This window comes from Acomys minous (assembly GCF_964271855.1).
Source record: "Acomys minous genome assembly, chromosome: 1".
Taxonomy (NCBI): domain Eukaryota; kingdom Metazoa; phylum Chordata; class Mammalia; order Rodentia; family Muridae; genus Acomys; species Acomys minous.
In genome coordinates, this window is record NC_140483.1 from 148,600,344 (window position 1) to 148,616,854 (window position 16,511).

Below are 16,511 nucleotides of genomic sequence, written 5' to 3' on the forward strand. Positions count from 1 at the left end.
GTCCAGTCTTACATACATCTGATACAATCCATCACAGATGCTGTGAGTGTAAGTTAGGTCACACCTGGAAGTCAGCATTCCATACCACTCCCCCACTTTCTCTGTTCCTTACATTCTTTCTGACATTGTTTCTCTGATGTTTAAGTCTTAGAGGGAGTAGGATAGATGCCCCAATTTTTCCTGACTATTTAACAGTCACTTACTCTTATTACTTTGACCAGTTATGAGTCCCTGTACTTAATCCTGCTCGTTGCAAAAGGATGCTTCAGACTGAAGCTCACAGCAGCACTAGTTGTAGGCATACCATAGTTATTTAGAAAGCAGCATGATAGGCACACCATGTCCATTTAGCAAAGCAAAGGCAGTGGCCTCCCAGTTAGGTCCTATGAGCTCTGTAGCCAATGGCTTCTGATCAAGTTCTACTGTATGAGATGCAAGTGAACCCCCTCCTGTGGAGTGGGCCTCAAATTCAGGGAGCTTTGATTTATATATGTGGTTGTATTAGTATTCTATAGATGATATTGTGCCATTTTCATCTAACAATGTGTTCTAAGTTATCTGCCATTATTACCATTTAACTTGGACGACACACATTCCACCTGGCTGTCCTTAAGATGGGATATACGCTCATGCGACTTCTCAGCCCCTAGGTGATGCCACACCGAATGGTACTTTACTTTTGATATCATGTCCCCCAAGCAAGTTGATTGTATATGGGCCTGTTTTAGGAATGTCATTCCAAAAGTTTCCACTTTGATTTCTTTCTGGGATCTGGAAGCACTGACTGTTGGACAGTTTTAGGGATTTGAAAGTTCTCCCTGCAGATACATTTTGGGATCACTCTAATTTCTCCCTCAAATCTGAACATTTCTGAGCAATGTGATTTGCTAGGGAAAGGATTGGAAGCACTTTTCAGTTCATAGTCCGAGATCTTTGTTCTAGACATAAATCATTATTCAAACAGAAAAGATTGGTGGGGAGATGCTTTCTGCAGCGTCTCTCAGGGAAATGGTCTGCAATAGTGTGCTACTAAGTAGTAATGGAACCCAGGTCAGCACTGCATCCTGCTTACCACTCAGCTCTCCTTTCAGTTTGGAGCAAGTTACGTAGTTTGTCAGAGCTGCGACTCTGCCCGTCTCTGTGATGAAGTCGACAGTAATTGTTGGATGGAGTTGAAAGTAGAGAGGAGTGTAAAGTATTTACCACAGGTCTGACCGTGCCAGACCTGCAGTCATGGTGGCTGCTGGTGCAGACTGCGGGGAAGAGGACCTCATTCCCTTTGACTTCTTTTTCTATGTACTTATCTCTTTCTTTTCTTTCTTGGTAGCCATGGTTTTACTTCATTTGATGTACCAGGTACATAATTTTGATGAATCATATTCTTTAAATTCATAGCAGTCAGACATTTTCACAGAACAGAGCTTATTTTTTTTATCCTGTAGATTAAATAAAAAAAAAATACATTCTGAATCCCTTTGCCCATTATTTATTTTTCTCTCTCGTTTTCAGAAACAGAAAGTGTTTGTACTGAAATTCAAAGTTATTTTTTCCTAGGTAACTATGATGCTGACAGCAGACTCTGCCGTGACTCTTGCTCCCTTGGAGGACACCTTGAGTCGGATGCTGTTTGGCCGGCGGCAGCAGCAGTTCTCACCGAGTGAAAAGAAAGCAGAAGTGAAACCATCTTCCAATGGCTCTGCCTCTTCAGTGTCCAAGCCGGCTGCTGCAGAGGCTCCGCGTGCTGCTAAGAGACACACCAAGAAAGAAGACTGAGGACTTTGCCCAAGCCAAGGAGGAGACAGAGTTACTTCTGGTTCAGAGTGTGGTCGCCTTTCTCTGTGAATGATGTGAAACAACCTTATCTGTCAGGACGGAGGGGACAGACAGGAAGAAATGCTTTGTTTCAGGGACACCGCTCTGTTGATTATAACTCTGGGGGCCATGAGTGTATCATGTGAATTTATTTTCCTGGTATAAGCGATTCTCATAATTATTTGAATAGTTTTGTATTGAGCAAAGAATAATTTTTTAAATGTTAGAAAAAGTTCACTTGTTATTGCAAAATTCTAAGGATTTAACACAAAAATTCAGTATTTTTTTATCCTTTGAATGACTCTAATTGTGTTTTAATTCTGCAGAATTAAACTTTTACTTCATATTTCTAGTATAATTCTTGTATATAGAAAAATATTCCTATTTAATTTTGAACTTGGAGCACTTTTCCTAAATACTTTTTAACCAAAAATAAACAGATAGTGTATATTTTGTGTATAAATTTGTTTTATTTATCTTATACACATTAAAAGTACCTGAAATTTAATTTATTTTATTTCAAGTATTATTTTTCAGGGAGGCCACAATGTTAATATGAGTCTCAGTTTGAAGTTTGTTTCATGTCCTTGATTTAAAAATTATTTTTCCTCAGAAAAGCAGAGTTACAATTTGTTATCTTTTTCTTTTTGCAATAATAGTTTCACTCTGTGGCCCAGGCTGGCCTCAAACCTCCTCCTACCTCTGCCTCCCAGGTGCTGGGATCATGGGCACGGGCCACCATGCTAGGCCAGGGGTGCAGTTTTTAGTGTTAATAGTACTGCGTTTGGAACCTGCAGTGTCTCGTCTCTGTCCTTCCCCCGTTTCAACAGCTGGAGAGATTCTTCATATATCATATGTTCCTCCTGCCTCAGTTGGACTGAATATGTTGGTGGCATGTCTCAGTGACTCAACGAAAAGTACTGTCACGGCTGAAAACGGCGCCTTCTGTACCTCTTTTCCAGTGACCTCTGCTTCAGGCACTTGACTGTCTCTTGTGAGTTTGCATATGGGTATCTTTGCTTAATAAACATGTACATGAATTTCTAGTTTTATCTGAAATGAAAACTACTTTGATGTGAAAATGCTCAGCTCTCGTGAGAACCATCTTTGTACATTTGATGTGACCCACGAAACCTAACCTCACATAGTAGAATACTTGAATGAAATCACACGACACTAAATCTGGTTTCTTATTGACAAAATAAAAAGCAAACAAGAAAATGTACTAAATGATAGATTTATTTGCTTTATTTGGTACATGCAAGCCCTGTTATAACATTAATGAGCCTGGCACCTGTATTCGGCACTTTTGGTTGGTTAAGAATCACTTTCATGACATTCAATACGTAATTTTTTTTTGTTTTTGTTTGTTTGTTTGTTTAAGACAGGTTTTTTTCTCTTTAGCAGCCCAGAGTTTTTCCTTTTTAATTTTTAACAAACATGAGCACTAGCAGGTTCTATAGTTTTACTTACTTAAGAATAAGATTTTGAGTGGGGCACTTTTGATAGCCTTGGTATGAGAAAATGCTTATTTTTGATATTGTGACAAAAAGCACTAAATTGCATTCTCTATTATATATTTGATAATCTGTAGTTAAAGACTGCAAAATTAAAAATGTTACTGGTTAGTTCTGAAGTTTGAATTTAACTGTAGTTAAAATAGTAAGAATCTTGTTTTAAATTTGTGTTAAAAAACCAAACTCATTAAAATAAGTACTTTAGCACTTGAGGAGTATTTTTTTTCCATTGTTTTGAAGGAGTTCGGAGCCTGTGTTGTTTTCACTCCATTATATACTTAGCACAGTCTGAAGGTGACATTGCAACGGGACTTTATCAGGCTGTGCAGATAGCCATAATTCCGCGTGCTTAGTACCGGAGAATGGATTAGGCTTAAAACTTCCCACCTTGAATCTGCTCTGGTGACTCCCAGAGACCAACTCCTTACTCGTCAGCTACCAGGAAACACAGGCGCAGTCCAAAGGCCAGCTTCACACCAGTCAGCTGACCCGGAGAGGCGATGGGAAAGCTGTAAGAGCGTGGGCCCTGACTGCAGCCATGCAGCCTCTGGCAGAATGTGCCTAAATACTTCTAAACCCAGCCATCAGATGCTTCATTCTTCCTTGCTGACAGAGTTTCCAGTAAGGGAGAGAGACTGGATATGTGGTAGATGGTTTTCAGTGGGAACTCTGACCAGTGGCCTTTCCAGTGGGCAGAGACTGAAAAATGATGCAAGGAGTGAAGGGAGACACTTGTAGGTATAGCTTTTGTCTGTTTATTTGAGCATGAACACTATAATTAAAATATACTTAAGGAAAAAAAACTACTTCAAGTCACAAGTTGATTGCAGTTGAGAGGGATGTTGGCAACTGGATCATGTGTTTAAAATAGTTTAGTTTTACAGTTAAGCTTAGTTGTTTAGGGGTTAAGATGTTTTTAAGTCTAGATAGATGTTTTAAGTTGATAGAGATGAGATATGATAGATCCTGATTTACATTCAGAATTTTAGATGCACCAAAATAGGAAAGACTTTTCTTCAAGGCTGCCAAATACAAATAGCCAAAACACTATGAATGTAATATTTTAAAAATCATTTATTAATATGTATACAGTTCTCTACCTACACGCCAGAAAAGGGCACCAGATCACATTATAGATGGTTGTGAGCCACCATGTGGTTCTGGGAATTGAACTTAGGACCTCTGGAAGAGCAGTCAATGCTCTTAACCTCTGAGCCATCTCTCCAACTCCAAATGTAACATTTTTATAATTCCTGATTATTTCGTGGTTCTTCTTGCTGTAGGTACTTTATTGTGCGTATGTATATATATATATATATATATATAATAATATAAATATATATAAAGATTTTTTAAAAAGAAGGTAACTATGTGAACATAAGTGGTCAAAGCATAGTATTAAGTGAAAAACTGGTTCAAAAATATTCAAAATTTATTTAACAATGTTACTGGCTATAAGGAGCAGGACACTTATGTATAATATAGATTTTAATTTCCTTTAAGAAGAGATACAACTGTCTTCCCCCATGGCCAAAACAAAACAAAACAAAACAAAACAAAAAACCCAAAAAACAAAAAACAAAAAAACACCCAAAACAAAACTGTTTTGGAAGAGGAGGCAGAAAGACTGTAAGAGCCAGAGGGAATGGAGGTGGTGGTTGGTCGGGGTGGTGCACAGGTCTAAGCCACACGGTATCCCAGTGCTGAGAGGGAAAGCAGACAGGGCTCCACCCCTAACCCAAAAGCTATCTCCAGTTGACAGTCACTTGCAAAAGAAGTTAGTTTTTGCCAATGGAGTCTCACTTGGTATGCAAACCACACTTAGGGACAGGCCTCACACCCAGAGTAGAAGGCCAGCACAAAAGGACCTCAATGGTATTTGGGGAGATTTGATTTAACTTTGCTTTATTTTATTTTATTTTATCTGTCTCATATTGCCTTGCTTGGTCATTTTTTACCTTACTCGTCTTTTGCTTGCATATTATGATTTCTGATTTTGTGTTTTTAACGTGTGTGGTTTTTGTGCTTGCTCGTCTTCTTTAGCTTTTTCCTGTGTGTTTGTTGCTGCTGTTTTTTTTTTTTTTTTTTTTTTTTTTTTTTGCCTGTTTGTGTTGTAAAGACAGAAGGTGAGTTGGAAGAGTGGGGATGTGAGGAGGACCTGGGAGGATATTTTAATAAAAAATATAGAAGAAAAATGCTCTCCTTCCCTACACAAAGTCGTTTATGGTGTTTGCCTCAGGTATCAGTCACATTTAGTCAAGTTCATTTGCTTATTCAGCAAATATTAAGTGGCAGTTTAGGTCAAGACTCCTAGATCGTGAAGATACAGACCACAAGAAAAATGCCTGTCGCCATGGGCTTCACCATCTCGTGTCGGAGACAGGAAACAAATGTGTTCCTGTGGGGATAAAGACAGTGAATGGGTATTAAGCAGGACTTAGAACACAAGACTTAGAATATCTGTTAAGTTATTATACGTGTTAGAGACCTGAGGGTACCACGGAGCAAGGCAAGCATTATACTGTCTCTTTGTTAACTTGATTTAATGAATTTGTTTTTCTTAATAAGTACAATTCCACAGTGTCATTTAAAAGAGTTGTTTTTCTTTTCTTTTTTTCTTTTCCTTCCTTTTTTTTTTTTTAAATAGGTTTTTATTAGTTCAGGCTGGCCTGGAACTTGCAATGTAGTGCCGACTGTCCTGACCTCCAGATCATCCCATCCTTGTTTCTGGTGTACTGTGATTGCATAGCTAACACAACTTATGCTTACTGTCCATTTTCTTTCTTTCTTTCTTTTTAAGACTAAGTTTGCATGGAATAAAACACAATTTTTAAGTGCCCTTACACTCTGGGATTTCTCCCCATGCCTGCAGGTGTACATGTAGAGGGCAGAGGTCAGGGTTAAGTGCTGTCCTCAACTGTTTTCTACCTTACTAATTTTCTGCAGCGTGTGTATGTGTGGGCATGTGAGTGCCATGCGTGTGTATGAAGGTCAGAGGACAATTTCCAGGAGTCTGCTCTCCCATGTGGGTGACCGGGAGTGAACCCAGGACCAGGCTTGGCAGTGAGTACTTTTCCCACCTGAGCTGTCCCGCTGTCCTAGGCCCCCTTTTGAGGTAGGGGATCTAGCCTTTCTTACTTAACATGGGGCTCGCCAGCTTGACTACACTGAGCAGCAAGCCCTACGGCTGCTCCCATGGTCCCTGTGCTGGCATTGCAGGTCTTTACATGGATGCTGGGGACCTGAACTTGGGAGCTCACAGCAAACACTCTGCCACTCGAGCCGTCTCCCTAGGCCCAATGAGTTTACACAGGCATCAATAACTATGTCCGCCTAACCAGAAAATGAATATTGTAAGGAGCCCAGGGAATTACTGTCCAGTTGATTCCCTCCTGCAGTGGACATGGTATGAGTGGAGTCAGGTGCTGGGTTCTCGCTCATGTAGATTTCTTAGAAGCTTACCATATTTAAATGTCTTGTGTTTATCAGTAGTCCATTCCTCTTCAGTTGCTTCTTCATCTCTGTCTGCGGTCCCTCCATTCAGTTGGCCTATTGATGATGCTCATCAGGGCTGTTTCTAACTTGGGACGTTTCAAGTAAATAATTGTGAACCTTTTGTGCAGCTTTTGTTAAATATGGTTTTCTTCTTGACAAATAGGAGGAGATATGGTGGGTCGTGTTTGGTTTCATAAAAATAAAACAAGTCGCTGTGTCTTTTTCCCAAGTGGTTGTGCCATTTGCTGCTCCACAACAGTGTCTTGGGTGTTCTAATTGATCTGTGTCCTTAGCAGGGATCAGTGTTGTCAACATTTTAATTTTTTCCATCTACAGTGGATGCTTTGGGGGTTTCAGGCTTTCATTACCCTCACTAATGATGTGGAACACTTAGTGTGTGTTGACTGCCTGACTGCTTTCCTCTAAATTATCTGTTCACGGCCCATATTTCACAAGACCTTTCTTCCTATTAACTTGTAAACATTCTTTATATATCTCAAATCAATTCTGTATACACTGTATTTCTGGTCTGTGACTAACATATGTATTTTTATCTATTTTCATGAATAGATTTCATTTTTGGGGGTGAGGTGGGGAGTTTGAGACAGGGTTTCTCTACATTGTCACTGTCCTGGAACTCGCTTGGTAGATCAGCTAGCACAGAGATCTGCCTGCATCTGCCTCCCCAAGTGCTGAGATTAAAAACATGCGCCCGGCTCCAGGTTTACCACTGTTATCTTATTTACTTATTTATAGATTTATTTACTTATTTTTGTATACAGTGCTCTGCCTGCATGTACACCTGCACACCAGAAGAGGGCATCAGATCACATTATAGATGGCTGTGAGCCACCATGTGGTTGCTGGGAATTGAACTCAGGACCTCTGGAAGAGCTGTCAGTGCTCTTAACCTCTGAGCCATCTCTCCAGCCCCCACATTTCCAATTTTTAAAAACAAATTTTTAAGTATTTAAAAAAGGTTGTTACTGCACTTTCTGACCCATGTCATGAAAATACACGCCATTCTCCAGAACCCCAAATAAGACTCCTAGATCAATGGTTCCCAATCTGTGGGTCACGATCCCTTTGCGGGTTTCATATCAGGCATCCTGCCTGTCAGCTATTTACAATTCTTAACAGTAGCAAATTACAACTATGAAGTAGCAAAGAAATAATTTTATGGGGGTCACCACAAGATGAGGGACTGTATTAAAGGGTCCCAGCTTTAGGAAGGCTGAGCGCTATTGCTCTAGCAACTTTATGTTGCTATGCATGGAGGGAATTCTGTTACTCAGGAAGTCATTCACACCTCACTGTTGGCTCTGCACACCTTATATGAGTGGCTGCTCTTCCTGTGTTTGCTGTCGCCTATGTATCACAAGGCAAGGAGTTCAATGGCTCTGTCCTTTCAGGAATCCCCCTCCACCCCCACTTGTGGGAGTTTCTCTCACTTTTCCTTAATTTCTTGCTTTCCCTGAAGTGCTCATTTTTCTAGACGCCATAGAAAGCTTGCTTATCCTTTTCATACACCGATGAGAGTCCACATCTTCAATTCTCATTAATATGAGGTGGTGAACTTGGAGCCACTGCCTCGCCTTGCCCTTTGGGGACAGTGGGGTGTCTGGCATCTTAGGACCTTGAGATATGTGCAATTGGGCTATGAAAGGTCACTTTGTGCTTTGTAGTAGTATGCTGTGAGAATAAGGTGTAATGGTTTTAAAAACACGGTTATATAGTGAAGGGCTAAACAGTAGTTGAACTAAAATTGTATGTAAACTCATATGATGTGTCCCAGGCACACCCGTTGCATCAGATGCTTGAATCTCACAAGTTGGGTGGGAAATTGAGAGGTTTGTGCTCCTTATACTATTTGGTGTTTTATCATAATTATTCTGATGATGTTGGGGTGATGGTGTAACAATAGAGGTTCTTGGAAGGGTGTTTTGGCTTACACATTCAATAATTCTATCATTTTAATCACGTGTTACCATCACATTCACGTTCCATGTTTGATTTTTCATGTTCTCAGTTAGATACAAGTCTCAAAAGTTTACAGTATTCTTCCCTGTAGTTGTTCACTATGTTGCCATAAATTTTGTGGTAATTAAATCTATTAGGCAGAAAGTTCCCTTCTCTCCTATTCTGAGCTGCACAGTTTGTATATTCAATAAAACCTGGGGTTTGGTCCAGTCTCCTTGTCCTGACTGGTGTTTTCCATGTTACTGACACTGAAGGATACATGCCAGAGTCTTCTGAATAAATCAACTTCAAATGTCCCAACTAAACCCATGGGATCCTAGAATGACTATATGTCATAATTACTCCCTAAAAGTGGCATTGACTTGAGTCAGTAGGTTTTTAAAAGCTTAGCTGGTGGAGTAAAGGAGTTGGGAAATGAAATGTTGGTGTGGGGCTCTGACAGTCGCTGAAGGAAGACCCCAGACTCAAATAGTTTGTAGAAACAAAGAGCATTCATTCTGCAGAAACAGCCCACATGCAGGGGCCAACCATCCATACAAAATGGCGGTGACTACGAGGAGGAGCTTGTGTGCATGTGTGTGTGTGTGTGTATGTGTGTTTCTATGTTCATGTTGGGAGTTGTACATGATGGGAACATGCATAGAGGCCAGAGGGCAGTGCCTGGGACCTCCTCTATTACTCTATCTTATTCCCTTGAGACACGGTTGCTTACTGAATCTGAAGCTAAGGAGGGACACAAATTCCCCATGATGCCTGGAACCACGCCCAGCCCCCTACAACACTGGGGTTACAGGCATATGTAGCCAAACCTGGCCTTTTACGTGGGTCCTGGAATCAGAACATAGTTGTTTTTATAGTTGTTTTTACTCCGTAACATTTGTGCCAAGTCCTGCCTGCCCCAGAGGGTATATGTTGCCACAGGCACGCTGGGTATTCTTGTAGTTCACAGGATTCAGAGCTAGGTAAAACTGATGATGACTTCTCACTCCATCACCCTACATAGAACTTTTCAGTAGTGTGAAGGATAGCCAGCAGGAAGGAAGCTTCCTGGTCAGTACCAACTACCAACTTACCCTCTCTATCTCCCGTGACCGAAGTGTGTGGTAGCTTTAGCAACAGGGTCTTAACATCCAGTTCTGGTGGGTAACCCTGAGCAATTGCAGTAGCCTGGATTTTGGGGTGGGGGTGTCTGCCACACCTCTGACCAACACCTAGGTGGGGAGGTATCCCATGCTGGCCCAGGGTGTTTTATTGTCTTATATCTTACTGTTTTATATCTTCTGGGATGAGCATAACCTCTTGTCTGGGGCAATTCCAATAAAACTCATATACATGTATATGGTTTCAAACACCTTTATAGTGTTGTTAACCTAGCCTGGCCTCTTCCTTTCCTCATCCCTCATCCTACTCCCTATGTAAATGTCCCTCCCACTATTCCTCCCGTTTCTTTCATACTGCTTGTACAACAAAGTTTTTAAAATTGTGGTGAGGCTCAATATATTTTTCTCAGGTTGTGTATATTTTGGGTATTTTATTGAACAACTTTCATTAGTCCAAAATCATGAGCGTCTTTACTAATACTCACAGTTCGAGCTCCTATATTTAAGCATTTGACACACTTTGTGTTATTCCTTATCTTACTGTGTCTAAATCTTTGTTATTCCTTATCTTATTGTATCTAAATCTTAGAATGTTCTGATTTACAAGAAAAGCTTCATTTCTTCCTTTTTATGTACTTCATATATTTTTCTTGACACACTGAAACAGATTAGAGCCTCTAGTGAAAATCTGGGTCTAAGTTGTGAATTCCTGTTGTTTAACCATAGCCTGAATGCTGCTGTTTTGGGCTGGGCAGTGACTATGGTGGGTAGGAATGCTCCAGAGGAATAGTACACGAAGTGAGCTTGTAAATAGACCCAGCTAACTCTTCTTTAATTCGTTGCTTGCCATCTTCTTTAATTTATTGTTTGCCAAGTAAACTTTTGGTAGAAGTTTATTCCTTCTATACAGGTGCCTAAAAGAAGAAAAATGAACTAGTTATGTCAATTTGCATGGTGGCAATTGTAATAATCATAATTTAAATTTTTAATTAGTAAACTTGCTGACTGGTTTTTATCAAGCATCTTGGTTTGTGTGAGACTGCTTCTAAATTGATTCAGTCAGACTTATAGGCCTGCAAGGCTGAGAGGCACACTTCGGACCGTGATAAATTAATCATTCCAACACCACCTGTGAGGCCCACTGGGCCCTAGGCCAGGCAATCTCTCCTGGAAGCACTCTCTCCCGTGTGCGCGTTTTCTGCAAAACTTCAGAAAATTCACTGCGATGATGTCTCCATCATCAGAGACTGTAGAACTCAATATTTTGTGGTGTTGTTTCTCCAACATAAGGGCATTTGCCTGTTTTATAAAATTAGTGTTTTTTTTTTTTTAGAGGAGCAAACAGATTTGTGTTTTCACAAATTTCCTGCATGACATCTTTCACTTACCTTTCTACCAAAATGTTATATTTGTGTTATTATATTTCCAAGATCTGCTGGCCTCAATTATGCTTTATAAAAGTTGAGGGGGAGGTAATCCCCCTCAGGAACAGTCATAGGGAAGGGGAATAAGGGGAAAATGGGAGGGAGGGAAGAATGGGAGGATACAAGGGATGGGATAACCATTGAGATGTAACAAGAATAAATTAATAAAGGAGAAAAAATTAAAAAATAAGTATAAAGGAAGAAGGGGTGCAGGAGAGGGCTGTGTTAGGACTTAGAGAGTGAGAAAGGAGAGTTGTACATATGTATGAAATTGTCAAAGAACAAAAACATATTAAAGGAATCTGGGTCTTTGAAAAAAAAAAGTTGCTAACATTAGGGTTCACTCTTTGTACTAGAAGGTGACACAGGCTTAACAAATGCATAATGGTGTATAGCTACCCTTGGAATATCCCACAAAATAGCTTTCCTGTCACCACTTCTTCCTCAAATCCGAGCTTCACTTATTCAAGTCCCTTTGGCCCCTCCTTTTTGGACATCCGATACTATCTTCTTATATCATTGCTGGGGTTTGCACTTATGGTTAGAACCCATCCAAACAGCTTTTCTTGGCTGGCCTTTTCACTTAGGCAATACTCACTTCACATTTATCTGTACCTTTTTCTGTGGCTTTAATGCCTCATTACATCTCTCAATTGTATTCTGCTATTTAGAAATACTACAGTTTGTTTACCCACTCACCCTCTGGATCATGAATGAAGCTGCTGCAGATGTGCATGTGCAGGTTTTTATGAATGTGCACATTTTCAGGTCCTTCGGGTAAATACCTGCTAATTGCAGTGTTGTATGGCAAGACTAAGCTTAGCTTTATGGGAAACTGCCAAGCTGTCTTCTAAAGTGGCCTTACTATTTTTACAGCCCATCAGCAGTAAATGAAGGCACTTGACGTTCTTCATTCTCAGTAGCAGTTGATATTGTCTGGTTTTGGATGAAAGCCATTCCAACAGGTGTGTAGTGGTAACTTGTTTTAATTTGTAATCCCCTAACAAAAGATAATAGCCATTTCACAGGCTTTCTTCCCATGTTTCCATTTAAACATGGGGCCTTTTCTTCGATTGCTGTTAGCTTTACAACTTTATATATGTTTTGCATCGAGATGATTGCTGTTAATTGTCAACTTGATAAAGTCTAAAATCATGTGAGAGATGGGCCTTGGGGTGTGCCTTGGTTTCTTAGGGAATTTTAGTTCTGTTATTACCAGGGAAGAAAACCCCCAAATGTTCAGGACAATATTAAGTAATAGTAATAATCTTCAATTATCCTCAAACTCAGGGTTCACACAACTCAGCTGTGATGATGAGCAACTTTATGTGACAACTTGGCTAGATTAGTCATTTGTTTAACCAAATGTTAATATGGGTGTTGCTGTACATATATCACGTAGATATAGGTAATATCCCCAGTGAGTTGAATTTACTGTTTTTTGGAGAACATAGGTAGTTGTAGCTAACTTTTAAGTACAATTGAGTATTCCGTGTCTCTTTATTGGTGAGGTTGAAGTCATTTACATTTTTAGTTACTGTTGAGAGATCTTTACGAATTTTTAATTATCGTTGGTGGCTGTTCTGGGTGGTGGATTTATTTTTCTTATCTTTCTCCCCTGCTAGTATCTTCGATTTGCTGGTTTTCTATGTTTGATGTGATAGATTTCTTCCTAGCTTCTTTGTCCGCCTATTCCTCTCACAAAAGTCATTTTTCCTTTTCTCTTGGGATTGACTGTCTTCCCCCTCTGTGTGTGATATCTTCTGCAGTGCTGGCTTAGTTGTCCTGAAGCTGGGCTTCTCTCAAAATGACCTTATTTCGCCATCAGCGTTAGAAGTTTTGTTGGTTACAGCACCCTGAATTGGCAGCTGCTTTCAGGACTTAAACTATCATTTCCTAGATTTTAGGCTTGCTCGTGTGAACCCTGACGTTCTGGTATGTCTGCTGTTGTGGGTGAGTTGATGTTTTCCCCTTATGGCTTTTTAAAAAAAGATTTATTTATTTATTTAGTGTATATGGTGCTTTATCTGCAGAAGAGGGCATCAAATCACATCATAGGTGGTTGTGAGCCACCATGTGGTTGCTTGGAATTGAACTCAGGACCTCTGGAAGAGTAGGTGGTGCTCTTAACCACTGAGCCATCTCACCAGCCCCCCCTTCCAGCTTTTAATATCACTTCTTCACTTTGCATTCTTGACATCTTACTATTATGTATCTTGGAGAGGGTTTTCTGTGGTTATGTTTATATGAGATTATGAATGTCTCTCGTCTTTAAATGTCTATTTTTCTAGATTTGGGGATTTTCTAGTATAATTTCATGAAATATATTTGTCTATTGTTTATTTAAGCTCCTTCTATCCCATGAAGTCTTAGGTTTGATCTCTTGATCATATCTTGGAATTCTCAGATATTGGGGTCATGCTTGTTTATTTTTTTCCTCCTTACTGATGTTTGGGAGCAGTATTTCCTTGACCTTATCTTACATCTCTGGCATTCTTTTTTTTTTCTGCTTTGTTGAGCGATCGGTGATGCATTCTAACATGTTTCTTATTAGACTGAGTTTTCTACACACACTCCCTAAAATTTAAGAACTCTCTACTACTGTCCTGAGTTTTTCTCTCATGTTTCTGGCTTTTCCACTTGTCTTGTTGATGTTCTTGTCTATTTTGCTGACCGTTTTCTTCTGTGTTGCTAATTTTCCTTTTTGGTCCTTGATTGACTTCATCTACTTATTTGTGTCTTATGTGAGGTCACTGAGCATTTTCACTGCTTGATGCCGTATTTTACCTTTTCTAGTCTTTGACTCCCACAGCCGTCTCTTTCTGTTTCAGTGGGGATCTTCTCATGGAGCTGCCTACTTTGGAAGGTTCAGTCTGTAGTTCTGTATTTGGAAGAGTCTTCTGATTTCTCTCTCCACTTTGGGGAACCATACAACTGAATCTGTGTTCAACTTGCCTTCCTTTCCTTACATTGCCCATCCTTTTCTCCATAGCTGCAAGGTATCCTGTCATTGGCTTCCTTAATTTCTTTTCTTGTTCCTGTGATAGCATACTTTGGGGGAAGCAGACAACTTAAGAAAGAAAGGGTTTACTTTAGCTTACAATCCAAGGTGACCTATCATGGTGGGAAAATCAAAGCACCAAGAACTTGAAGGAGCTCATCATATTGTATCTGCAGTCAAAATAAGAGAGGGATGAATAAATGAATGCTAGTGTCCAGCTCACTTTATCCATTCTTATGGTCCTGTTCCCCTGCATAGGGAATAGTGTCACCCACAGTGTGTGAGCTTTCCTACCTTGATTAGTGTAATGTAATCTACTGGAGATTCTAGAGTTTGTAAGTTGACAATGAACACTAACCACCATACTACCTTTGGAAATTTCTGAAGATTTCCTTTTTTTCCCCATGCTTGCAACACTATACTTTTTTCTTACTGACTCTTCTCTTTAGCTAAGTCACCTAGAGGGAGTTCCCAGTCTACCTTACCTGGAAGTGAAAGTTAGCTCTTAAATGTACTTATTGTGAACTAAATGCTCATCTAAATTCCTCTGTGCTGAACAGTGTTCTGCTTTGAACTATAAGTCTGATGCAATTCTCTGTACATAGTAACATAGCATTGAAGATGAACACTGCTGATGTTGGGATTGATATTAATAAAAGATGTTACTGCCTTCTGACCTCTACTCTCACCGTAGCCAACAGAGTCTATCCCAACTAGCTGACTTTAGATAGAAAAATTTACCCTTCATAATAAGGTTAGATCTTATCTTGTCACTTTGGAGGCTTAAGAACTGAAGTGGTTCATCCAGGGAAGAAAAGTTTCTTCCTCATGATTACATATCAACCACTGCCCAAATTTCCAGGATTCTCTACATGGTTTGGACGTGCCAACTCCATAAAGGCACAAAACCATTCTTTCAAATAAACACCTCTATGTGTGTATGTTTCCATCCTTGGCCCACCCATCTTCACTGATGCAAGAGAACAGAATTTTAAGGAATACATTTAGTCAAGAATGTAAAGGACTTGTGAACAAAACAGTGCTAACGTTCATAAAAGAAGATTTAAATACATGGAACGATTTCCCATGTTCATGTGATAACAGGCTTCATCTTGCTAGGATGGCCATACTTCACAAAGCACTCTAGAGATTCGATACCATCCTAATCAAAATATCAACAATTCACTTTTGCAGCAATAGTGAAATCAGTCTTAAATCATATGGTGGCAATGCATGAGCTCAGCCGCATGGATATCCCAGAGGCTAATCTGCTTCCTCCATTAACCAGTACTGTATCTGCCAGTACTAAGTCTCCAGTATTGTTCCATTTCTCAGGGTTATTATCCAGCTACACTAGGTTAATCACACTAGGCCACTTCTATTATGGAAAGGGCAGCTGTGCTCTTAGCAGAACAGGCATTTACTCTGGGTACAGATTTGACATCCTTTCAGATAGTACTTCTGAGGCAAGTGGCATCCATGGCCTTACAGAATGCCTTGTACCATCGTGGTATTTCCTGTAGCACTGCTTCTGATCAAGGAGCTCAGTTCATAGAGACTCAAGCTAGCAATAAGTCACGGTCATGGGATGTGTGTTTCATGTTCTTCTCCTATGCGCTTTCTTTTGCTTTCAGCTGGTTCATAGGCCTCAGTTTCAAGTTTCTTACAAAATTTGTAGGAAGAGCACATATCAGATGGGACTCCGGGCACTCTGTATAATATTTTGAAAGTGGGTTAACAGAGGTTCTGTCTAGTTTCAGGCATTTCTAATTACTATAAAAGGCAACTTCCACATCTGTTCACAAGAACCAATTTAAAAATCTACAAAAGCAAGGAAGGTCATTAGTATAATAATTAAGAACTTGTCTTGATAGCTGTACTTAACTCCAGGTCCCCTCTGTTGCTGAACATAGGGCTATTTTGTCAAGAGGTGGCTCAGGGATACTTTGGGGATGTTTCTCTCAAGTATGTATATTACCAATGGGCAGGTGGGCTTTTGGTACTTGGGTCTTTCTCAGGCAATTTTAGCCATGTTCCCTGGCTTTTAGGACTTTATATTAAAATGGGGTTAGGGTAGTGGTCATAATCTTTAATGTCCTGTGCTCTCATAGGATACAGTCCATCTCAGATGTGTACCTGGAGGCTAAGTAAGTACCAGTAGGTTGTATAGGGAGAACCGGAT

General features: G+C 40.0%; 1 protein-coding gene across 1 annotated transcript in view; it reads left to right on the forward strand.

Annotated features, from left to right (window-relative positions):
- TMEM38B (transmembrane protein 38B) overlaps positions 1 to 3,539 on the forward strand; it is a 39,705-nt gene extending 36,166 nt beyond the window's left edge. Inside the window, exon 6 of the mRNA XM_084776690.1 lies at positions 1,555 to 3,539. Coding sequence (XP_084632816.1) covers positions 1,555 to 1,773 — 219 coding nt within the window. The 3' untranslated portion in view covers positions 1,774 to 3,539. The remainder of the gene's footprint in view (positions 1 to 1,554) is intronic.
- Positions 3,540 to 16,511: the final 12,972 nt, after the last annotated feature.